We start from the raw sequence: 25,605 nt of genomic DNA, 5'->3' as shown, positions 1-25,605 counted from the left end.
TGAGCCAGCTCTTGCCAGTGAACGGTGTATCTCAGCTGTGGTTGTCTGGGAATAGATTTACATGCCTCCTTGTTAGAGTAGTTTAAAAAGTCATGCAGCCAGTAATGCAGCCTGCAGGCCAATCTATGAGGTAAGACAGGAAATAGTTCTTGAGTTACTGCCCTGTTGTGTAGATGCAACTACCTAATAAAGACATTGTTAGGCTGTGAGACAACATTCGGCCATATTAGCATTTAAATAGTTTCTCTGGTGAGTTTATGGTACATAACAGAAAAGGTGATCGAGAAAACAGAATCTGTAAGCAATGTGAGAATAAAACGACAGCCAAACTTGCAACCCAAAACAAAAATCTCAATTTGCGTTTGAAAATTTTTAGAAACTAGTTCACAGTTTGGCAGGAGTCTGGACTGGATTTGATGCTTACGACAACATTGACATTGTGAAATCAATCCTATTTGTTACTGATTTACAAATGTGTAAATTTGTAAAAGGTGTAAATAACCTTAACAGTTGGAATTCAACTAATTTATTAAGTGCATTTTCAAATTTGAAATTTAACTAATGTGTCTCAATGGGATACAGAGGTTAACTTGTTAATTTCTACCCAAAAACACAGATTAAAAAATCTACTCAAATGCAAAGCCTGTATATTCCACCTATTTTATTCATTAAATTATGCTTGTTTATTTGGTTATGGAGATGCCTTGATATATATATATATATATATATATATATATATAAATAAAAATAATAATAATAATAAAAAACTGAGAATTTTAACCACTAACCAGATGTACACAAGGTTCCTTACATGGTATCACATTTTCCTGTTTCCTAATTCAACTTGATTATTCACAGTGACCATATGTCTTGAGCACAAACAAAGAGAAACACTTAAAGATGCACATGATGGCATCCGTGAAATTCTCTGGTGCCATTCATCTTATCCCAAACTAGCAGCTACAAGCGTACAATTACAGGCATGTCGGTTTGTGCACACCTGTTCCCCCTCACAGCCAAAGTATACTGGCAAAGGCACGCTCACGCCGAAACGAACACATAAACACACAAACAAATCATCTAATGCTGGCATATACAAATGAACTAATGCACCATTACCACGAGGATGTTCATGGCAGTTGCTCATACACACACTGGCAGAATTTGACTAATGTTTGAGAAAAAACAACTCCAACGGGCCTTTTCTATCCCTCCCCATCACTCTCCACCTCTGAGCTCAGATAATAGCTGTCCAACACCAGTCGCTCACCACTCCCTGCCCTGTGCCGTCGGCTGTCGGCTGCGTAAACACAACCCATTCACACATACACAGAGGCAGGACAGTCAATCTCTCCTGGGTTTCCAGTCCCAGCCTACATTTTTTCATAACACTGAACCCCTTAGCAACATTTGAGCCTGGCTGTCAGTCAATAACATGTTGGTGACAGAACCGTTCTCCTCACATTTATCACGAGTGCTTAAATGTATGTGCTATAAACAAACCTCGCACATGCTCACATATGCAACTCTCAGGTGCTTGTTCTAATAAAGCCCACACACATACACAGACAGTTTGCCAATCACCCTTGCCTTTGTTCATAGGAAAAACGTGCTTGGCAGCCAGAGAGCTGTTCTCAGTAAACAGCTACAATGGCAGCAGCCAGACATGGGTGTAGGAGTGGGCTGCCACAATAACTTGAACCAACAAAACATTGTGAAAGAACTCCCAAAAGTTCACATTTTTACTCCAAACTCAAACATTTGGCCTCCACAAACCATCAGCTGAGCAGGATTTCTCATAATGTTACGGAATCAAGAAGTTGGTGAGACACACTCTTTCACGGGGGAAAAGAACTCACCACAAACTTCAAGAAAACACAAGCAACCAGTCCACAATTTATCATCCATACTTTGATTGATTGGTTTTATTTACAGCAGTGTGACTGACGCTGCGGAGAGGGCTATAAACTGCTTTTAGTGCAGAGCTGGATTCCAGCACCGACTTGAAGAATCCAGCCCTGGCACATTGTCTGTCTCTGCATTCGACATGCAGTCTGGGTGCCCACGGTCCCCCCAACAGACCTGTAAACACCACCATAAGTTAACGTGTGGGATTTTGAAAACAGACACAATCCGTCTTGTTTATGCATAAGCAAAGCCTCACATGAAAATGAGATCAAGAAAAAAAAAAAAAAACTTTAAGCAACTGCAAGGATTGAGACTGTTTATTTATAGGCTGCTCTGACCATTAATGGACTCGGCTATTAGTGTGGGGTGAGACAGATCTGCGAACAGGAATGTGTGACAGTGCCACTCAAGTCAATCTGAAAAAGGTCCTGAAGCTACGAAAATATTTTCCAGCCTACAACAAACAATCCATCCATTCAACCATTACCTAAAGCCACTTAACCCTACAGGGTCGTGGGGGGGCTGGTGCCTATTTCCGGCTGTCATTGGGCGAGAGGCGGGGAACTGGCCAGGTCACCAGTACATCGCAGGGCAACATAGAGACACACACTCACACCTGAGGATAATTAAGAGAGACCATTCAACCTAACAGTCATGATTTTGGACTGCGGGAGGAAGCCGGAGCACCTAGGGAGAGTAGAAGCATGCACAGGGAGAACGTGCAGAAAGACCTCAGGCAGGGATTTGAACCCAGGACCTTCTTGCTGCAAGGTAACAGTGCCTCACTTTGCACCCTATTGCAATAACATGATTAATATGCATATTGGTTACCTTTGAGAAGTCTCAGAAACAAGGTAATAACCAAACCTTCCAAGAGAATGTACATAGAGATTGCTATTTTTAGCAAAGCTAACAAAAAAAAGAATTAACAGGAGGTGCTGTACGCAATTTATAGCAATTTTACCTTCTATCTCTCTCTGTCTCACACAGAGTGTAACATTGGCTCTACTCCTATAAATGATAAATGATCACACACAGCTGAAAGGCCCACAAAATAGTTGCTGTACTTTCATCTTCTAATATCAGAGTTTCTGAAGGGCAGCCAGAATCAGCAGGCCAAGGCAGTTACAGAAAAATGAAGATCAAAGTCATCCACAAAACTGTGATCTGTTCATCTCTATTTATAATGTTACTGCTTGAGTAAACTTTAAAAATACAAAGAAAAAAAGAGATTTTTTTACTCCTAATGGACTGCTTCCTTGAAATCCCTTTTTAGTGTAACAAGCCTTATTACTTGTATCTGTCCGTAACAGGTCAGAGACCTCCGACCAGCTAAATTAATCCCAACTTCTACATCATGTTTTGTTAACTCTTCAAAGGATTAACAATATTTATGTATATGTGCATAAATATAGTTGCAATTCCTTGACAGAATTGAAATGGTATTACTTTGCATTTCCCACTTTTTCTTACTCAAGCACACACACATCCTCTCACACAAGATAGTGCTATCTATACACCCAGCTCCTCCTCCTCCCCCCAGGCTTCCTAATCTTTTAATTGAATCTTTTGTAATTATAATGAAATAACTGCAGACTTCTATCGGAGAGAAAATTATCAGGCCAGAATGTGCCAGCGGTCACAGGCAACTCCTATTTCTTCGGCCACTGATGCTGAGATGTACAACCTTGTTTTAATTAGCTCCTCAAATCACCTCCAAACAGCACATTGGGGAGGAGAGGGCGGGAACAAAGAGAGTGTGTGTGTGACTGTGGAAGTGTGTTAGAGACATTACTACTCAGGCTCATGAGAGTATCAAAATTAATATCCAAACTGTGTTGGGGAGACATCGAGCTACGGGCGTGTCGATGAGAAAAACACACTTTCCCTTTTTTTGACCCCTCGCAACTGCTAAGCGTAATTGCCTCATTCTTCTAGCAAATGAAAATTGACAGTGAAGGGGTTGGTGTGCATAGGCTCTCTCAAATGGCTTGCCTAGAAGTTGACTAATTCAGTTCTCATTGACATATGACTAAATCAGTGTCCATTATCCCTATGTGTGGGGCAGCTCAGATGTAGTACCAGCTCTGTGGCATAAGGCACTTAAGAGCATTACATAGGCCGGGCTGGTTGAAAGGGTCCACTTTTCAGCGAGCCACACATGCAGCAACCCTGACACTGGCCAGGCCGTAGCCCCTGACTAACCCCTGACATTGAGGTCTCCCTACTTGAGGACAAAAACAGGAAAACCTACCACGCACTTTTAAGTCAGCCGATTGTCCCTGGCTAACAGCCAGCGGCAGTGACACTTATCAGCACTGCAGATTTACTGCCGGGGCTTACACTCATCTGCTGGAAGATTTAGTGGCACAAACATTTTTAATGCATTTTGTTATAGAATATTACAATTTCTATTTATTTTTGCCTCGCTAGAGATTAAAACTATTTTTACTCAAGAAAAAACAGTTTGATTCATTTTCAAGCATCACGGCAGAGTCAAATGACTTCTCAGAAAAAAGAAAGAAAAAAAAAAAAACAGCGCTTAATTTGGTATGCAGGGATCATGCCTCTGTGAGTATGGCATAAGGACCCGGGCAGGTCCCTCTGTTGTGCTGCAGCTGGCTGAACTTAATGAGATATCAGACTCAAACATCAATTCATCAGCCTCATTGATGAGGACAATGAGGAGCAACCGCTTCAGCAAAGAGAGGCATTATGGCTTGTTGTGTGGTGATAGGGCAGCCTTGTTTACAAAGGTTACTGAGCACAGAGGGTTTTGAAACAGTACACCAAACCAGCCTCCACTTGCTCTGCTCTGCTAGACTTGGCTCTCCTACCCTTGGGGTAGCTTCCTGGCACTTCTTGCATCTTCGATTCGGGGGAACAAAGAATGAAAATCGAAATATAAAAAGTACGTTTCTGTCATCCGAAGTGCCAATATTCTTTTAAATGCGTCCAAGTGTGAGAATACATCAAAAGGAGAGGCCTGATTAAATAAACAAAACTCATCTTGTTATGATCTGGGATTTGCTTGGCTGTAGCAGAGCAGGCTGGGGCTGGCTTGAGTCCCCTCTGGCCTCAGCCTCCGCTGACAGGGCATCTGTCTTCATTAAAGCTCAGCCAGTGTGCATGACGGCCACTGAAATGCTGGTGTCTTCACGATTAATGAAGACAGATGACTCCCCCCACCGAGACGCAGTAACAAGGAACAAAAAGCATAAGGATAAGCTCGCAGAAGAAAGCAAGAAAGAAAAAATAAAGAAAAGAACGGTCCCCCATCACCTCCAGCTTTGCGTACATTCTTGAATGCTTTCCACTCCGCATATCATAACGGGCTTGGCTCTGCCCAGTTTTTTCCCCCCACTTACACCTATTGTGTTTTTTCCAACTATCACACACTCACATGGCAGTAGTAGCCACACCGAAGGTTGTAGAAAAATGGACCCCAGTTGGCTTACGTGACAGAGGCTTTTCTTAAGTCCGACAGAGCAACAACAGGGAGATAGAGAGAGTGGAGAGAGCTGGCCCCTTTGCTTTGTCAGGACTTTGTATGTGCTCCTATTTCTTCATTAATTTATTCCCTAAATAATTCATCGGCTTATTAATTCGAGGCTGTTTGGCTTTCCATAAGCGTAAACCAAATCCCTGACCCATAAAGGTTACAGGAGGCACATCAAAACTCCCCAAGACAGTATTGCTTTAGAAAACTAACATGAGCCACGGAAGGGAATAGATTTTAAGAGGAATTTGCTTCCTCTCACTCTATTTTGACAAGGCAAGTTCAAACCTCAAGTGGCTCTTATTGTGACTGGAACTTGACTCTCATGAGGTCACCAAAGTAAATAAACACAGCTAACTCTTTTAATGTAGGATCCCCGTGGAAAGTTTCTGTTTTAATCTCTTAGCAGCCAAAGCTGGCTGCTAAGAGAGAAAAGGAAAGAAGAGACTGTCTGTCCCAGTCTTTTCCTGTCCTGCTCTGCAGCCCCCTCAGTCGAGCCCTGAGGGGTAAACAAGACACCAACAAGAAGGAGTGTGTTTGTGTCTGTGTGTATGTGTGAGGGAGAGAGAGCAAGAGTGAGAACTAGAAAGATTGGAGTGTGTCACACATGAAGCCAAGCTGGAAGCCACTTACACCGAACACTGGCACTGCCCGTCCAGGCGAAGGGGTCCAAAGCCGGGAAGAAGGGGCTCGCCTTCCGCAGCATGCACGCACCGCGGCTGGTGACATCATAGAGCTGACGGGGGCCCATTCCCAGGGCTTCCATGCAGTCAAACATGTTTACCCCCCCCCCAACCAGCAGCACAAATCACTACGAGGCTCAGTCCTGCCCGCCTGCCCTACCGCTACAGTCCTGCTTCCACTGCTCACGTCACTCACCGAGGCAGTGACAACAACACAGCCTGCCGCAGCTATCTGGACCCGCTTCCCTCCCCTTTCAACTTCTCCCTTGCTGTCACTCTCTGTCCCTGCAGATGCCGAGCTTCCCCCCACTTTTTTTCCCGTCCCGGCTGGAATGCAGATCTGGTTCCTTAGGGCTGATCTCTGCCTCTCTGCTTTCCCCCCCCTCCCCTGCTCAGTGCGCTGTAACAGACCTAAATAACAGCCTCTCAGAGTTCTCGCTGAGCCCCAGACACGACGGAGTGAACCAACTGCCTAGGCATGACGCTCTGAGAGGGGGTGGAGAGAGTCAGAGAGAATGCCAGAGGAGGCGGGGAGCAGAGGAACCAAAAGGAGGGGAGGGAGGAGTGATGGGTGCTGTCCGGCAGCGGAGCTTGCACGACAGGAGTAACCGATCTGCTCAAAGGGCAAAACTTTATTCCCATGCCTGTGCTGCGTTCGTGCTTGATGCAAAAACAAACACCCCTTTTTCGCAAGCATCTTCAATTCAGATTTGCTCCACACAGCACCTCCCCCAGTTTTCGGCAGTAAATATGAGCCCCTTTTCTCTTCCCCCTCCCCTTACCGAGCCCCCCGTCTCTAATCATAACCACATTAAAGCCCCAGCCACAGGCCTGGTGTGTATGTGCTTGTCAAAGAGAGAGTCTGAGACATGGAAAGAGACAGAGAGGAAGAACATTGTGATGTGGCTGAACCCAGAAACCAGATGCCAGGGGGAAACAAGAGGGGGGGAGAGAATCTCTCCCTCCTCTCTGTCTGCTCCAGGGAACAGAGGACGGGGCAGTGCTTTCTGCCTTTCCCCTCAGGAAGTACTTTTACAGTGATGAATGAGGGCTGCCTTGCTCAATCCCAGCAGTGCATTCACAGACAAATACCTCCAATATACAAACACACCATGTGCTAGACACACTCCTCGCAGGCTCACTTGACCTCATTTGTGATTTATACCCGCCGAAGCTGATGCAAGGATGTGGACAGCACAGGACATGACGTTTGACGCGTAAACGGAGGCCCTCCCGTCATTTGTGTTTCTGCCCCAAAGAGCTTGCCATCTTCTTTCACGCTCACTGTTCAAGAGTATTGATGAAAGAAATTCAATTTCAAAAAGCAGCAGCACCCTCACAGCGATAGTAAATCAGGGGAAGGGAAATCAATAGGCAGTCCACGGTCAATAAAAAAGCCAGTCGCTGGTCCTAACTGTTGCTCAGGAGACTGATAAACTCTGGCTGGGCTAGAGCAAACATCCTGATACAATGGGAGATATATGATAATGGAATAGGGTGACTCTGTGAGCTCTTCACATTCATCTCCACCCCTGTCAAACCGGTACAAGTGGTACAACCCAGAAGGCAAAAAAGACACCATTTCCTGTCAATCTGTGCTGCGGGCTACACTCTCCATAAACACACTGTGCCCTCACTCCTTACCCCCCTCCTTTCTCTCTCTCTCTCTCACTTTCTTTCTCTTTCAGTCTAACACTTCACTCGTTCCCTGTCTGATGAAAGTAACCATGCTTTTTTTTTTCATTTCTGGCCAGTTTGATCGATTTTCATTACGGTGTTTGTTGACTCAAAAGCGACTGCTCCGGCTCTGAGACGTCTGGTTTGTTTTCTTAAGTCACCACATACAGAAAGTCAGACTCAAATGCAGGCTGCACACTTATCACACAGACAGACGCACATTTAAAGAGCTCTTTTGTTCTGTCTGACAGTAAACAGCATCAGCAGTTTTTATGCGTTTCTTCGTACAGCTGTCAGGTCATAAAAGCAGGCTTTATGACGACAAGAGCAAAAGCGTTTAGGTTAGATGACAAACTGCTTCCATCAGTGATGTTGCAGCTTTTTCTTTTCTTCTATTTTCATTCCTGCCTCTTAGCTTTAAGTCCCTTCATTGATTGAGATGCTAAAAGTTTGCCAGATTTTTTAAATAAATGTGTATGATGTACATTTCTGCTTTTAAAAGTTGTCTTAGTCACAGCTGAGTTGAAAACATGAAAATTAGTTTGGAGTTTATTTTGTTTTCTGTCAGCCATGTGTATTTTGGTGACTGTATTATGGATCTAATTTATTAATTTGGAAGCTAAATGCAACCTTTTTCTTTTCTGGGATGTCTAACTCATGAGGGTTGTGATTAGAAGTGTTAATATTGCAATAAACTCTGATTATCTTAGATCCTAGAAATGCACATTTTGGTTGGGTTTGTGATTCTTACTGCTGAAGTTTTTTGTCAGCAATAGTTCCATGAAAGCATTAGGAAGTATCAGTATTGATAGCTCTGATTTCATATTATGTGCTGTCTAGTTGTTCAGTGTTACTACTTATAAATGGGGTAATGAACATAATATTTATTTTAAAATGGATAAGTTTTATTTTTAAGCAGTATTTGTTTTTGTTGGGCGCTGATATTATTCTCTTTAAATGTTTTTAATCATCACTTTGATTGTTATCGCTATATCACAAAATGCTGTGAGAAACTTTCAAGTCCATATTGCTCGTCCCCTTTTGTCAACCAACTTACACAATTATTAAATATGCATTCTTTTCTCATCCTTCGTCTCCTTTCTGCCTCGCTTTTTTCTTGCCCAGCAGCCAATTTCATCCAGGAATCTGGGAACCAAAAACTGGATAATCCCAGGTGCTCAAAACGTTCTATGTAGTGGATTTTTGGACTGGCGAGCTGCAACACTATCCCTTTTTATCATGCACTCACACTAGAGACTCCTCTGTTGTGTTTTTTTTTTTTTTAGATTTATGCAGCCTTGTTGATTTCTGTGTTTTTTAACATTTATTTTGACGGTCTTTGAGGTGGTTACCAAGACCACTAGCCCCACAGGTTTCCGTCTTATTGGCAACCAGCTACAAGCGGGGCAAGTCTTTCAGGGCTTTGGAGAGTTTGCAGAGCGAGTTTAGACATCTAATCTACACATACTCCATACTGCTGCTGACCCAGGTTGTTCCCTGCTTCCCCCTCCCTCCCCCTCCTTCCTCCTCTTCCTTCCCCAGCCAGAGAGGTTGAACTCCAGAAGAAACCCCCACAGGGCCACTAACTTTCCCCCCAAACTTATCCTGCCCTCCCTCTTTCTCTCCCCAAATCTGGCTCACAAGTCTCTCCATCTCTTTTTCCTTTAATTCTTCGGTTTTTTTCTCTCTCTCCCCTTCTGTTTCTGCGAATGCTCTCCATTTCATCAAGTTCCCCACGGCCATTTTTTCCTGACTGCGTGATTTGTTTTAGTTGACAAAGTTCTCTGTATTCATTTCTGGTTTTGGAAATATCTCATTTTCACCAACTGCCAAATTGCTGGTCATTTTGTGTTGGCTCCTACTCTCGAATGAGTTTAATATGAGAAATTTAACAAAGAAAGCACCTAAAATCTTTTTGAGCAGAAACAGCATTTTTTTATATATATATATATATATAGTTTCACAGAAAGGACAGCTGGACAAAGTCTGCATTTAGCTGCACGTGAGCAGCAGCCCAGGAAAATCAGGTTTACTACTGTCTGACACTCTGATGCCAATTACAGATAAGACATATACAACACATTGTTGCCACTTCCTCTGTATACAGCCATTCAGCTTTCAGCCAAACCGTAAAAAACTCAGTTTTGTGTGAGGTAATAAAGACGAGCCCCCACTTTAAAGCAGAATAGCGACTTTGAAAGAGGAATGTAGGGATCTTTATTTTTTTTAATTTGGCAAGTGTCCAGTGTGTGGACTTGCAGAAGCAGATTGCTGGAGATGATGGGCTCAATTCCAACACAGTCAGATTGATAATATGCAAGAACCAGATTGCATTGACATTTATGAAAAGCCATATGCTTTGTCTTTTTTACTAAACAGGAAAAATGTATGCCTAAACATAAAATGCAGCTGAGAAAGTAGGTGCTGAACTTGCAAATATTTTTCTTCCAATGAAGATATTGACATAAAATTATCAACTAATGTGGGTAATGACTGCACATACAAATGCATAGAAGTGAAAATAAAGAGCTTAAAAAACCAAGAAACACACTAAAACATGAACACATATAGAAAGAAATCCCTCTCCTTAACAGGACAAATTAATATGAGCTGATTCTGTCCTTTTTTTAATGACCTACAAAAAGACTTCACACAAGAGGCATGTCATGATGGATAAAAGAGGACTCTCTCAAACCTTTACAACCTTATTTTAGCCAACCAAGCTCATGCTATTGGTTAAATATATAATAATCTACCAGATGTTACAGTGAGCACGGCTGTGAATATAATGCAAAAGAGAAAAGACAGTAATTTTACCGTCAACAAGCCAACATGGTGCTCTCAATGAAAGAATTTTTACAAGGGAATAAAAAAATATTAGAATAGTTTCTGAAGAGTCAGACGAGCTCCAGAAAGACACTGAATTGGAAAATGCAGTTAAAAAAAAACCTTAAAGTAGTGTGCACAACAACCAGATTCTCAATGCCTGCTCACTGCACAACACTCCAATGATGAGGAAAACGCTTTTGAAGCTTGTCGAAATGTGGAGAAATGCAATCTGGTGAGATGAGACAAAAGTTTCACTCTCTGGATGTCATTCCACATGGCATGTTTTGAACAGAAATGCCTTTGGACATTGCACTAAAAACCTTCCAACAGTGAAGTTTGGAGTTGACAAGATGATTAAAATATAATGGAACTACTTTCCAGGAAATGGCACAGCCTGACGTCTTATAATTTAAGAATGAATGGAGAGAAGAAATAAAGATGCAAGAATGTCCCAGTCAATCACCTGATAAAAGTCCAGTTGTAAATCTATGCAAGCAACTAGTTTCTTCATACAGGAGATAATCTGAATCCAACAAAGGCCTTTACTTAAATATTAAATAAATTTCAGTAAGTGTCTCTAGTATCCATTGACCAAGGGTGGAAGAATGACGTCTATACATGTTGAATATCTTGGGTTGCTACCAACATCTGCATGACTTTAAAATCAATAAATATATTACTAATATATTTACTGAGATAAACACTGGCATTTTTGATAAAGTACTTATTTCCTTTTACTTTTTTTGTCCACAACATTCAAAAAACATAAAACTGCACTATTGCTGTCTCGCAATGATGATATTGATGATATGATGACATTTTTCTGACTATTTTCTTCCTTTTCTACCATCGGGACATCCCCACTAGTCTCTCTCCCCTTTGTAATCTCAATCACTTAGATTTAAATCAACTGTAAGCATTAAGGACAGTGAAAGTTCATTCAAATTGCCAAATAAATTATTGAAAAGGAGGATTTTAAAGCATGGATCCCAGAACCATTAAACACACCATATATTCCATCTAATCAGTGCTTTTTGATTGCAACATATACACACGCTGAGAGTGCAGCGATGATGACGAGTGAGTATGTTGTGCAGCTTTAATGTAGTCCAAGTGTTCTTTTTGTTCTTTTTTGTTTTTGCTTAATGTATAGCCTTCACATCTACACATAGCAAAACCCCTCATCCAGTCATCAGTATCATCCTCATCTATCTGTATAGAAAGTGTTGCACTGCTGATAAAGAAAAAGAGAGAGAGAGAGAGAGAGAGCTCTAGTCTCATAAGCTGCCATGTTTGCCTCAGTTCACATGCTGATCCCACCACAACGCTACTTTTCAGACAGCTATCAGCCTTGGCCATCTTTCAGAGAAGTATTTTCCACTTTTTCTCTGCCTCTATCTGCCTTGTTATGACCTTATGCTGCCCATGTGTTTTTTGCAGGAGAAATGACAGATCTCATTGCTGTTCAGCCAAAGCACCCCAACCCCAACACCCGCTCCCCCACGGCCTCACACACACATACTGTTCCCATGGACTCACCCACCACACCTTAAAAAACTCAGCCCTTCGTTCTCGCCCTTGCACATTCACTTCATTGCATTTGCTCTCAAAAGGCACGGCTGAAAACATACCCCTCCCATTTTTAATAGTAGCCTCTTTATCTTCATCTGTCATCATGTCTAAGCTGTAGAACACTCTGCTGCCTCTGACTCTCCAGCAGCCCCCCCTTGCAGACTTTTCAGACTCGCAGGCGTGCATCAGACACACTCGAGTGTGCGCACTGTCTTGACTCATGTAAAAGCTGCAAGATGTTTACAGAATTCAGGCAAAGTTGGCTCGAGACGGCACAGAAATAAAAGAAGATAAAAAGTAAAGACAAAAATCAGAAGAGGAATTTTAAAAAGGCAAGGACATTTTACATAAAAGGATTTGAATGGATAAAATCAGAGCAGCAAATAGTCAGTGCAAACTATATATTTGCTTGTGGGAGAAGATGTGGTAATATTCAAGGGAGAATAAAAGCTGGCAGCAACATTCTGACCAATTATTTTTGCCAAGTCATTAAATTGTCATCAAAAGTTTTTTCCATTCCATATGTGGAAACTGATAGTTACACTATCAGTGAAAAATAATCTTTCTCTAGTGGAAAACAGCAACATGCGAAACTCTGCAGCTTAACATTGAAAAAAAAAGCATTTTGAATAGAAGTCGGTGGCAAACAAGAAAACAGCCAAAAGGACAATTGCTCTCTTTAGTTTTAAATGTGTACAAAAGACTTGTAGGAAGGAAAGAATGTTAAATGTCATCCTAAAATACACAAACAGACAAAATTACGCACACAAAAAATTAATAAAAAATGTAATGTCTAGCTCTCTTTTTCACTAACTAAATCCCCTTTTTAGATGAATACTCAGAACCGCATCATATTAAAAACCCTATATTCTTCATTACTCTTTTTATTTTTTTTTTAGCAAGAGGTAAAATTATGCACAACCCACTTTTTAAAAATTTATTTATATTTATATTTTTTTACATCTATATTTATATTCTTTATTTCTATATTTATATTTTATATCGAATGAAGAGCCTGCTCACAATGGTGCACAATTTTTTGGTCAGTCATTTCACAACATTTAATGGACCTGATGTGGGGTATTATAGACTAATATAGTTCGTTTCTTTTAAAATAGTTGGAAAACAACAAAATTATCTCAAAAAATTTACCTTGACAGGTAAGTATTCATGAAGAAAATTAAATTCAGCTCATACATTTTGGCTTTCACCCACTACTATATGCCACTTTTGACAGTGAGTCAGAAAAGCCACACAGACCACATATGGGCGTAAAGTGCTATATAGTAGCTATTAATAGTTTTCTGTAGAACTGGGCTAAAATTATAAGAAAGGGTGTTATGATCAGTTGCTGTTAATCATAGCTGCTGCTTTTTTTGCCAGTATCTGCCTTCAAATTTCTTCATCATTTTCTTTATCAGAATTAGTTTCCCCTATTTTTAAGTGTCAGAAATAACACTGCCCACCATTTTCAGTCTTTTATGTCATTGACCAACAGCAGGTGTTTCGATGCCGAAATTCATTCTTCAAACGGTCTATGACATAAGCGTTGATGCACAAATATGGATACTATTGTGACGCTCTCATTTTCTGTTGTATTCAAAACCACCACTTTTTCTGTTATGAGTTATACTACTTAGAAACAAAAAATTGAGATCGACAGATTAGACTTTGAAAAACACAAACCAATAAGAACAAAAAATGGAAATGGGTATTAGTTGTAAAATGCCTGATTGGTGTATCTATATTCTTTAACCAGTGTCAAAATGTTGCCTTTCCTACTCTTTACATCAACATTCTCAGAAACGGATTTCTGAAGAAAAAAAAAGATGTGGAGAGCTGTCAACTTGATGCTGGTGGTTGCCTGGGGAGATGAAAGCAGGACTGTCAGATGATGCTGAGCTGTTTATTAAAGACATTTCACTGATGGGTCAGGGATGAATCCAAACAGCTCCACACATGCTGTCATCATACAGCGACACACAAACACAAACCCTGCAGCCGTAGCATTACTAATTTGCCATGTAGATCATGGTCACAGGAGCAGAAATCCCAGAGAGGAGTGGGAAAAGGAACAATGGTTTCTCTGATGAAGTGCTGGCACTAGTAGCAGTGCAAACCGGAATCTAAGAGTATGATTTAGTCTGATACGTTGGGTGGAAACAAACACAAATAAACTAATCAAATAAGGGGCAAACACTTAAAGCCATGTAGTAATAGAATAAGTTCAAATATCAACAATAAGTGCACTTCTGTAGTTTTTATTAGACTAAGTTTCATGTAAGCTAACTTGGACTGTTCAAATAATTACATTTGTGTTCAAATTGTGAGCTCCTAATAACGACACTATTGATGCAACTGACAAAAAAAGATGATTGATAAAGTATTTAGTAAAGTAATCATCTTATTCTGTTCTTCAAATGCCGTAAACATGCTGTTTTCTGACTCAGTGAGCCAAGTTACATCACTGTGATTTCATTATTGGCTACAATAACTTGGAATTAATTATAAAAAAAAAACATTGCTATGTTTTTACTTAGATGTCCACTGGCTGCCATGTCAATGGTGTATATAAGTCTGGCAACATCATGCTGTGGGAATAACTTTTTCTCAACGAAGACGCTGGTCAGAGTTTGTGGGAAGTTTGATGACCGTAAATACAACGCAATACTGGAAGAAAACCTGTGAGTGGCTGCAAAAGGCCGGCAGTTTATGCCCAGGTTCATCCTCCACCAGCACAACAGTCATAAACAGAGAGAGAGCTGCAGGAAGTGGAAGGATTAAGACCCGGGCTGCTCAGATCCAGTCCTCCAGGTGTGTTTGGAGCTGGCATGCTTTCAAAATTTGTAGAATAGCATTGTACAGCCCTGGTTTTGATCAAAGCATCTTCATGTGTTTGAATGGCCAAGTTAAAGTCCTAAACCTAAATCCAACTGAAGTCCAACCAGAGTGAGCACAAATATTATCCTGGAGATGTGTAAAACCCCAAAAGACTCACAGTTCTAAATAAGCCTGTCAAAATAAATAACTAATCAATTGATCAATTAATCGCACAATGAAATTAACCTGATCATTCTGATGATTAATATTTTTTTTGAAGGGCAATTTGGTTACAGACACTTAATTCAATTCATCTACAGTTTCAGTGTTTAAGGTTTCAGGTATTCAGTATTATTTTTGGTTGGGTTTTATTTCGGATATTTAAAATGTGTTCCAGTTCAAGTGCGAAGTGTTCTTTGGAAAATTTTACTACAAAACGTTTATTAGTCTTATTAATTGAAAATGGCCTCACAACAACAATATTACAGTTTATTGCAATAATCTCTGGGACAATTTACCATCCAGCAAAAGTTGTTAATTTTGCTGGATGGTTAATGACAGGCCTAGCTCTAACTGCGGTTCTATAAAGTATTGACTAAAGTTGGGTTAGTGCAAATATATGCCTCAATTTTCAGATTTTTATCTGTATAGAAATTGAAATCATTTCTACTGTGTGTTAATTTATTATATAAAAACAGCAATAAAATATATTAAAATGTGACCCAAAAGAGAGTGAATATCTTTGCAAGTTGCATGCATTTCACCTCGGTGTTATATTGTTATCCAATATGTTATTGTCTTCTGTGTTTATGACCTTGTGATGTTTCTTTTAAACTGGTCCCCTAGACCCAGATTAATTTTGCTCTCAAGAGCAAACAGGAAGGTGACTACTCATATCCAACCAGCTGCCTCTTTCTGTTTCAAAATAAACGTGTCATTCCTTGACAGTGTAAAGACGTTTCTACCTGCATGTGAGAAGTAGCAGAGCTGTGACCATATTTTTATTTCCTTACATAAATCACTTTCTCTTCCATCTCCCTGTCTTTTTCCAAATATACACCTCGCCCACCGAACCACGGACATGTGCATCCAGACATATCTAAGCCTACATCAACAAGAACTTCACCACCCCTGGTAGTGGCAGGCTGAAACCAAGACTTAAGAAAATAAATAATGTGCTACAATGTGCTGTCTGTGCTCTGCTTTGCCTCCGAAGGAGAAGTCCTCCCATTTGTAGTCTCTCTTCTCCACTTAAGCATTTTCATACAACAAATCTAATCAGAAAGGATCTTTCATACAAGTGTGAGTGTTACAAAATCACCACATGGGGATAATTTTGCTGCAGTAAGGACTCTCCGCCTGCTTTTAGTTTGTGATGTGTGCTCTTTGTGCACTACACCGACATGTCACCTAGCCTCCACCAGAGGCACAGCTGAGTCGCTTTCTGTACAGGTTTCAACAAGCTTTTCATTCCATTCTATTAATATGATGCTTTTTATTCCACTCCTCCATCATTCACAACTGGACCTCTCATCTATGTTGTTTTTTTTTTACTTAGCGCAACCCGACAAATTACATTGTGAGGGGGAAAGTCAGAACTCTTGGACGGGGTTGTGATTTTGGGCCAGGCCATATGAGCTGAGGGAAATGACCTACTAACTTTTCAAAACATCCCTGTGGCTGACTTGGGGGGGCTGAGCTCTCGCCATGATTGGCAAAAGCTTAAAGAGGTGTTTCAGGGCTCAGTGACGATGTTATCACACAGTAAGCTGCCTTAATGGACTTCCAACTGTTTGTGTGAAGGACTCCCATAATGACAGGGATAAACTGATAACAGTCTCTGTTACAAACTGCACAAAGGAACCATCAGACCCTGTCACGGATGATGAGCACATTCATTCTGATATATAGACAGCAGTGACGGAAATCACACCCACATGGTGACATCACTCATATTTCCTGGGCCATCTTCCTCCTTTTAATGGCATTGGGGGTTAAAAAAATGCCGGCCAGTTCACTCCGTTCCTTTAAGCTTTGGTCTCTTCCCAGCTCTGTGCAGAACAGGTATTTCCAAAGACACTCCTGTGCGAGCGTCATTACTGGAGGTGCCCCGACAGGTCGGCGCAGTAATGCACGCCTGACAAAGGTTGGTGTCTGTCACTTACTGACTTCAAATACAGAGCGCTGAAGCTGAGAAAGAAGATAGAGCTCAGTGTATTAAGCTCAGAAACCCACATAAATAACCACAGTGCCCTGCATGTGGAAGGTATTTTCACAGGATAGCCTTCAGACAGGCCTGACAACAATGAGCAGGACTGTTAGGACAACTTTTCAAGAAAAAAAAAAAAGTGGAAGGAAAAGAAAAACAGAGTCTGGGGAATGTCCAGACCAAGTCCCTTTGTCTTCCCAGCAAGGCTTTAAGAGAGCCGGGAATGAGACTGCTGTCAGCAAAATGACTTGTAACATTCCTTGTCAAGAGATCCAGCAATGGGATGTTTTAAAAGCTGATAAAGTTTTCCACTGAGCTGCCACAATTTCAAGTGGAAACTATAATGGAGTGCTGAAGAGTTTAAGAGTTTTTAGAATTAATCTGTTTATCGAGAAAAGAAGCATATATTAAAATATCGTAGTAAATCTGCACTGAAACATCAGAATGTTTAATAATTGTCCCAATTACTGTAGAGCGCTTTACAAAAGCACTGTAAAATAATTCAATGGGTATACAAAAAAAAATTCATATCCCTTTATGTTTTTCACATTAAAAAAATGAATTACTGCATCTGTGGGACAAACGAACAGACAGCTGCAAGTCTTTTGGGGTTATGTGGCCACCAGTTTTTAACTGTTTTGTCTTTTCTGGCACTATCAGGATGTCCCTGTAAATCAGTTTCCTCCATCCACTCTAACCAACTTTCTCATCCCTCCTAAAGAAAAAACTCAGACAGAATGACACTGCCATGTTTTGTTGCGTTCAGCTTGATTTCCATTGTTAATTCAAAAAGTTCAGTTTGGTCTCCTCTAAACATGGTGCCTTCCACCATATGTTTTTGTGGCTTTCTTTCAATAATGTCTTTTGTTTTCCCAGGCTTCTTTTAAAGCCAGAGTCATGGAGTTTTCCACTAATATCTGTCCTCTCAGTCCTTAGCTGTGGATTTCTGCAGCTCCTCCAGTTCATTATCTTGCTTTGAGGCCTTCACAGGACAGCTGTATTCATGAGGAAATTAAATTACCCACAATCGGTGTCGCCTAAATAATTAGATGACTTTTTCAAAGCAGTCTGCGGCATTGGGTATTATTTTGAGGTACCAGAGTGTACATCTGTTTATAGTTCTGTTTGTTTTTTTAAACAAAATGCTTAGAAAATCATTTTACCCTTTGCAAAAACATACTGGACTACCACATAAAAGTTTACAACATGACAAAATGCAAAACATTTCACAGTATGAATCCTTTTTGAAATCACAGCGGCAATCAGCAAAGGAACAACATACATATTTCTATTTATCAAAGTGATCACAGCTAAAAGAAAAAAAATAAACATGTATAATTGAGCTGAGTTGAAGCTAGCTGTCACAGCAATCTTGACCCAATCTTTGGCTAGAGCCTTGTTTCAGCCCTGACAACGAGCTTCAGCTAAATACACCCCCTTTTGCCCCTGAGAACGATACCACTGCCAACATGGATGTGTCCGTACAAGTAGCCGCGTATGAAGAGCCAGTGCATGTGGTTGCCTGTGTCTGTTTGTGCTTTGACACTTGTTTTTGTTTTAACTCATGCCAGGGTTAAAAAAACAAAAAGTCTAAAAAGAATTCATCTGTCAGTGCAGTGGGATTTTCATTCTGTATCGGGGGTATGTTTCTAGTTTTTAGATGAAAGAAGTGCTGTGTGTGTTGTGTGTGTGGGGGCGTGTGTATGTGTGTGTGCAGAAGAGAGTCTGTGGGAAGATTGACTCTGATGCTCTGTTTGCCCGTGTGCATCTGTGTATTTTTCTTGCAGGGCGTGTTCCTGGATTCCACCACACTGGGACATTACCCCCAGGTGCTCTCTCGCTCTCTTCCTCTCTCTCTTTCGGTCTCTCTTTCTCCTTCCCTCTCTCTCTTTCTGAAAATACCTCGAGGATTAGGTGGGCAGCAGCGGTAAGAAGGAGGAGGTGGGGGTGAGGTGGTGATTGACGGCTGAAAAGCTGGAGAGGTGCTCAGGCATGCTGCGGTCGGGGCGAAAAGGGGACTGCATACATAGGCAGAGGGAGATTGGGGGGCGCCGGGAGTGGGTGGGGGGCTCAGCTGTTGCCACCCACACCCATTATCACCCACCACCTCCTCAGTCAGGTCAGATTTCAAATAACTCCTGCTTACCTTTAAATCAACAGAAGGTTTTATTCTTTCTCCTCCCTTTCAGGCTTCCTTTCTCTCAAACTAGCAACCTGATTTGGTTCCAGTGCTGCAACAGTTTTGAACGAGGATCCACCCTGTCCCATAATCCTGCTGTAGATTTCCGGTTTTAAAGACAAGCAGGTGGTTTCAACAACGAGCGACGTGCATCCACATCGTGCGTCTAGTCTGGCTAGTTTTGTTTTGTTTGTTTATTTTTGCATGTCACAAAAACACTGCGGATGTCCAACAATCTCCTCTTTGTGCTACTTTTCCCATACATCATCCCAGTTTGGCACTGCAGAGGACAGCAGCACCCCCTGTGGCCACAATGACAACTACAAGAGACATCAGAGGAGCCTAAAAAATGTGCTTTGAATACGGCCTCCTGATCACCTTTGCCTCTTCAAATAGGTTTGTGGTAAACTCTGCCTGAATAAAGAACTGCAATATGGCTCATTTTCAAATACTTGTTGTTGCTCATTATTCATCACCTCACAAAGAAAGAATGTTGTTTTGTCTCCTCTTTCAGACTTGTGGGTTGTCTGCCTTATACAAGCGCACGCGAACGCAGACACACACACACACACGCGCACACCCCGGAGAAGCAGCAGCCAGAGTGTGTGGTCATAACCACATCATCTACAAGTACCATGCATATAAGGAAACCACAGGAGCAGAATAATCATTGTATTGATGAAAGCAGATGGGGTTGTTTTCCCCTCGTTCTTTTTCTACCACTCATCCTATATCACACTCTTACATGTTCCATTTTATCACAAAATTACACATAATGAAGTGCAATTTAAATAGTTGTATCAGTTCCACTTTCCAGTTTGCATCAGAAATTTAAGCTGATGGTAATTTACTATGCCTTGTAAATGTGTTTGTATTCCTTGACTTTTCTTACCTTTTGTCATTTTTCATCAATAAATTTTAATGTATTTTAGTGAAATTTTATGTGATAGATAAAAAATATAAACTTTTGTGAAGCTGTAAAATGGACCAAAAAAGGAATGCTTGGTTTTCAAATGTCACTAAAAGTTTTATTTTTTTTAAAAACTACAATGCATGACCTGCAATTGCTGCAATTCCCCTATAGTTATTACTCTGTAGGACCACTGTTTGTCATTTTTCCTTCTGCAAATCTTTTGGGGCACATCCAGCGTTGTGTAGGTTTTTGCCTCCATCTCTTTGCAGAATAGCTCCAGCACTGTTAGACTGGATATGGACTGTCTGTAAGCAGCAGTTTTAAAGTTATGCCACACATTTTTGATTGGCTTAGCTATAGCCTGTTACACCCTCAGGGGGTATAAATAAATTTCTGCCTGACAAAAACACACCAAAGTAGATCACTTATAGCCTCACAGCTATTAGATTTAAGAAGAAACTTTTGATACCTCTGTAAAGGTAAGATGTCATAGAATGGTTTTCTGGTGTTAGCACCATTGTAGCTTTGACCCTGCCTGAAATATTAGGGACAAAATACAAAATATTTTGCATTTTTTGAACCTCGCCAAAATTTTCTTTGAAATAAACATAGCAAAACACTACCAAAATATTATTTATAGCACAAAAAAGTAGTACAGACTTTTAAATCTAAATGTTGTGTAAAAGTATACCAAATTTGGACTCAATCAGATGAATCATATTGATTTTAGAATGCTATTAGTGAGAAATTTCTTAGGCGGAGAGGCCATTTTGGCACATTTATCCAAAAATGTCACCAAACTGTGCCAAATGTGTTTTTTACATCAATACTGGGGGTTTGTTAAAATTAAATAGCTTATTACCATCTAATGACACTTTCTACATATAATATAACCATTGGTCATGACATTTACCCCATTTATATGCAAAATGTACCATTGTGCACAGTATAATATGTATAATAATGATGAACTGAAGGCTCTTTCTTTGACTCCAAATAGAAAACTTTTATTGAAACAAGGTAAAACAGTCAAAAATACTTTTTGAAGTAATTTCCAAGAACAAATAAACAATTTTGAAAATCCACCACCACCACTAAATTTGACAAAAAATGACATACTGAAAATGAAGCTGCATCACATAGTCTTATAAAATAAAGCAGAGACACCAATGTTGCACTGTGACAACACATTTCTTATTTTGTAACAATTTTTTTGGCATAATGGACATCTTACCTCAAAGAAGATGAAGAATCATGAGAGGTGGGGGGAGGTTCAGCTCCATCTGAGCTTGATGGTTCGGCTTCCACTTGACTATAAACAAAAATAAAGTATTTGAAGAATTAGAGGTTTATTACAAAGTAATGAACCAAAGTAAACATGAAATCCTTACTAGTAAAATAAAACCCTGTTTTTAGTACAGCGAGATTTTTCTCAAGATTGTGGAAACATTGGCGTCATCATTTATTTGTGGCTCAGTGACTGTCATGTTTCTTTTTGTTTTCTTTTTCTTTTTGTTTTACTATGGACCTCTTTTGTGTCTGAAATAAAGATTGATTGATTGATTGAAAACATATTTTAGTAAAACATAAATAAACAAATAACCACATGGTTTTACTTCCTGCCGTTATTACAAGCATATAATCACAGAAATAAATAAATAAATAGAACCAAAACATCAAATATTTTGTGTGAAATTGCGGGGGGAAACTTACACATCACCGAGATCAAGTCTGTCAGCAGTCTGTCAGCTGTGTCCGGCTCTCAGGGGGTCTCTCCTCTCTGCCTCTCTCCTCTTCCTCCTCGTCCGAATCCCACTAGCTATAAGAAGAGTCTTCCAGCTCAACATCGCTCCGAAATATTTCTTCCAGCGCCTCCACATCTGACATCTTCCTCTGCGCCATTGCAGTTGAGCTAATTTTTGCTAGAGTTAGCTCCGCTCGTAGCAAATCGAAAAAACCGTTGTTCTTTCGCAGAACGCACAAGTGAAATGAGAATTCTCACTGTACACACCTTATTTGAATGCTTCGAACTACGCTAATCGAAACCTATCCCGAAAAGAACCATTCACTGAGCGCATGCGCCGAGAGCGCACAGAGAACGCACGGAGAGCGCACGGAGAGCGCACGCGTTTAGATCGGGTTCCGGAAAATACGTCATGATTTTGCATAGCCGACATCTTGTGCCATGCTCTGAGAGTCTTTCCACTGTCTCGTGAAGCCACAAAAAGGCCGTGATGATCAGCTGATCGGGTGTTTTCCGGGCAGTTGCGTCATCGCCCGAAGACCTTTAAATCTCATCGGCTGTTTTTAAATAGCTCTAAAATCTTAACATTTTGGGCAAAACCTTTATGCGGAATAGTTTTTGAAAGATTAAAGCCTCTTTTAGCGGATAATAATAAAAAAAAAAAAATTAAAGGCACGTGGAGCCTTTGTTTACAGAGCGAGCCGAGGTCATGTTTCAGGTGGACCCACCGGTGGGTCCGTCGGGTTCTAGAGGCTATGAAATTTTACAAGAATATGCAATGACGTAAACCATTCCCTTGCACTTCTGGTTTCGTTTTTAATGTCCAACTCCATCCCAGTCCCTTTCGCACCCACTAAAACTGTCCGGTGTGTTACTCCATCTAATTCCTCCATCAACTCTGACCAGCTTCCATTTTTCCCCACAACATGACGCTGACACCACCATGTTTCACTGGGATGGGGCCGATATTCTCAGGGTGTTCGCTTTTCGCCACACCAAGAGCTTTGAAAAGTAGGCTAAAAAGTTCAACTGTTCTTTCATCTGACACCTTTCACACGTTTTGCTCTGACCTCTGCATGGCTTGTGGCAAACTGAAAATTATGGCTTTGTGTACTCAGAGGCCAGGTCTGTGGAGTTTGTTGTAATATTTGTAGTGCCAGTAGAGCTGTGGATTTCTACTGCCAATGGAGTTAATTTGAACATCTCACCTATTACTGAGTAAACTTCTCTACCACTTTGTCCTTTCCCTGTCTGTGTTCCTTGAGCTTCAAAATGCTATTTACTCATTAATGTTCTCTGGAAAACCTCTGGGGCCTTCTGAAAGGTAGGTGGTTGCAATGTTTCATATTTCTTTATACTAATATTTTTGAAAAGCCATGTACTTTCCCTCTACTTCACAGTTCTTTTCCTGTCTATCACATAAAATCTAGTTGAAACACATTAAAGGTTGTGGTTGTAACATAATAATATGTGGAAAAATTCAACGGTGTTATAAAAAAATCACTTTCAAGGCATTTCACTTTCCAATGTTTGCACCTTCAGCTGAGACACGAGTGGCAAGTGAGAGCTAAGTTAAACCCACATATTGATGAAAAGAAAAACTTACAGAGAGCAGCCATCTCCTTTGGCAGGTCAGCCCCAAATCTTCCAAACAGGCTGCTGTTGGCTAGCAGGTCAAAGGGGGAGTGGCTTCTCATGGAGTTGAAGGGGAAGGGGTAGACAGCAGGCGGGAAGCCGGTCAAGTGACCCACCTGCTGCTCCCTGTTGGTAGCCATGTCGACAGAGCACCCAGGGGTCCGTAGCAGGCCTCCGAGGCTCTTCTAACGCCCCTTTAAAAAAGAAATTCTCCACCGAGCCAAAATCAGAGTCCTCAGAGTAAGCAGTGAAGTGCTGAGGGAAAGCCGGGGTCCACTTCGAGGCACTTATCCAGTCAGCGTTCTGAGGAGGAGAGAGCAAAGAACTGTGTCACTTCTTACAAAGAAACTCACACCATAAATCAAAACAAGTGGTTCTAACTGGCATGAATCTAAGGATAAAATCTGTAGTTTATTTTAGCATCCATCTCCATCATGAGACAGTGAAACGTTCATTTGTAGCTTTAATGAAAGACGAATGTGTAAAATTCATACTAACTAACAGGTATGATGAGAAGGGAAGTGGAAGGGAAGTGGGAGTTGGGAAGGATGGGATGTCCTGAACCATAACTGATAAAGACAAGCAAGGTAAATAAATGAGTGGGCTTGGAGAGGAAAACTGGAAGAACCCCGCCCCCCCCCAAAAAAAAACTAGAACTGAGAGAGCGAAAACGGAACAAAGAAGTTTGGAAAAAGTTGTAACAAGGACAAGTAGGAAGGAGGGAGGGAGTAAGAATAAATAGGAATGAAAAAAAAGAGAGAAAGCTCTTGTTCCTTTAGTTTTGAAGAGTTTCCAGACTTCCACAGTGATTCCAGGCTATGCCATATGATTTAAATCACCAGAACTCCACTATAAAGACCTCTTCTGTTTCTGCTGCCAGCCTAGCACAGCAGCCTGCCTCTTTGCCTCTAACCCCCGGAGCAGAGGCCCAGACACGGGGTCCGGAGCATGAAGAAGGGAAGGGGGGGAGGGGTGGATGGATGAGGAAAATGAGATCCACTGATTGCTAACTGATGCTGTCACTTCCAACTATCTTCCCTTCAAGTCGGGCTCCAATCCCACAGAGTCATTTTGGCTCTGACCTCCTGCAAGCTGCTCATCACTCTGACTGCTCGCAGTAGGCACACTCACACAAGGCTGCAGTTATGCCCCCACTGTTGACTTTAGGCGCAAGAAAGTGGGGGAAAAAAGACGAAAAAAAAAAACCTGGAAAAAAAATTGTTTTCTTTATTTGCCTTTTGCTTCCTCCGACTGATTCCATGAGTGGGTGGTGTGATCAGCTTGTTTTTTAAAATGTGGCTTTGAAAAAGAGCAGAGCCAAGGAATTTGGGACTGCTGTGGCTTGTGAATCTGGGAGAAAAGACAGGGGGGAAAAAAAATCTTGGTAATGAATTCGGTATAAACAAAGAAAAGAGGGGAGGGAGTGGGGGGAGAAAAGATCTAAGGCTGAACTGGTGAACTGCTGAACTGAGTGAAAAAAAGAAGAAGAAGAAAACCCACAGAGGAACAGTGACGGGGTCTGGGCACTTGGGGGCACTAAGGGGTGGCGCCATGCTTGGGGAAAAAAAAAAAAAAAAGAAAAACTGGGAACGCTTTCCACATATGCAGCGCACACTTTCTGACACATACACATGCAATCAGGCACCCAAAAAAACTCCACACGTCATATGTGTGTGAGAGCTTAAGCACGAATACACACGCAGACACACGCACACAGACTTCTCACCCCATGCCTTTTTTCCAAGGCTCTGGCTCCCACCCTGCCTCTCTTTCTGGCTCTCTCTCTTTCAACAGAGCCAGTTAATTACACCCTACTGCTGCAGGCAGCTTCAAACCACCACTAATTTAGAGTTCCATTACAGTAAACTGTTCCACATGTGCATCCAGGGCCCAGGCAGGCTCGGGTGGCCACGTTTCAGGAAGAAGCAGCCACCGAC

General features: G+C 41.2%; 1 protein-coding gene and 3 long non-coding RNA genes across 6 annotated transcripts in view; 2 read left to right on the top strand and 2 right to left on the bottom strand.

Annotated features, from left to right (window-relative positions):
• The window catches only part of rarga (retinoic acid receptor gamma a), a 58,486-nt gene that overhangs the window by 17,543 nt on the left and 15,338 nt on the right, over positions 1-25,605 (bottom strand). For 2 of the 3 annotated variants that reach the window (XM_028035538.1, XM_028035460.1), the window contains exon 2: positions 23,640-23,971. In XM_028035538.1, the coding sequence (XP_027891339.1) occupies positions 23,640-23,808 (169 nt within the window). In that variant the 5' untranslated portion in view covers positions 23,809-23,971. Of the gene's footprint in view, positions 1-6,040; positions 6,572-23,639; positions 23,972-25,605 lie in introns of those variants that run through there. The other variant, XM_028035614.1, reaches the window with a different exon arrangement.
• On the top strand, positions 230-22,743 carry LOC114156629 (uncharacterized). The gene is made up of 4 exons (XR_003597987.1): positions 230-240; positions 14,983-14,986; positions 15,974-15,977; positions 22,398-22,743. It is a non-coding gene; the product is annotated as an uncharacterized LOC114156629 (long non-coding RNA).
• LOC114156681 (uncharacterized) lies at positions 17,733-19,825 on the top strand. The gene is made up of 2 exons (XR_003598014.1): positions 17,733-19,536; positions 19,650-19,825. It is a non-coding gene; the product is annotated as an uncharacterized LOC114156681 (long non-coding RNA).
• On the bottom strand, positions 21,511-22,401 carry LOC114156529 (uncharacterized). The gene is made up of 2 exons (XR_003597962.1): positions 22,003-22,401; positions 21,511-21,601 (listed from the first exon to the last, which is right to left on the bottom strand). It is a non-coding gene; the product is annotated as an uncharacterized LOC114156529 (long non-coding RNA).

The sequence above is a fragment of the Xiphophorus couchianus genome, chromosome 1, assembly GCF_001444195.1.
Source record: "Xiphophorus couchianus chromosome 1, X_couchianus-1.0, whole genome shotgun sequence".
Taxonomy (NCBI): Eukaryota; Metazoa; Chordata; class Actinopteri; order Cyprinodontiformes; family Poeciliidae; genus Xiphophorus; species Xiphophorus couchianus.
Note: the sequence above shows the minus strand (reverse complement) of the source record. Positions and strands in the feature narration are given on the sequence as shown.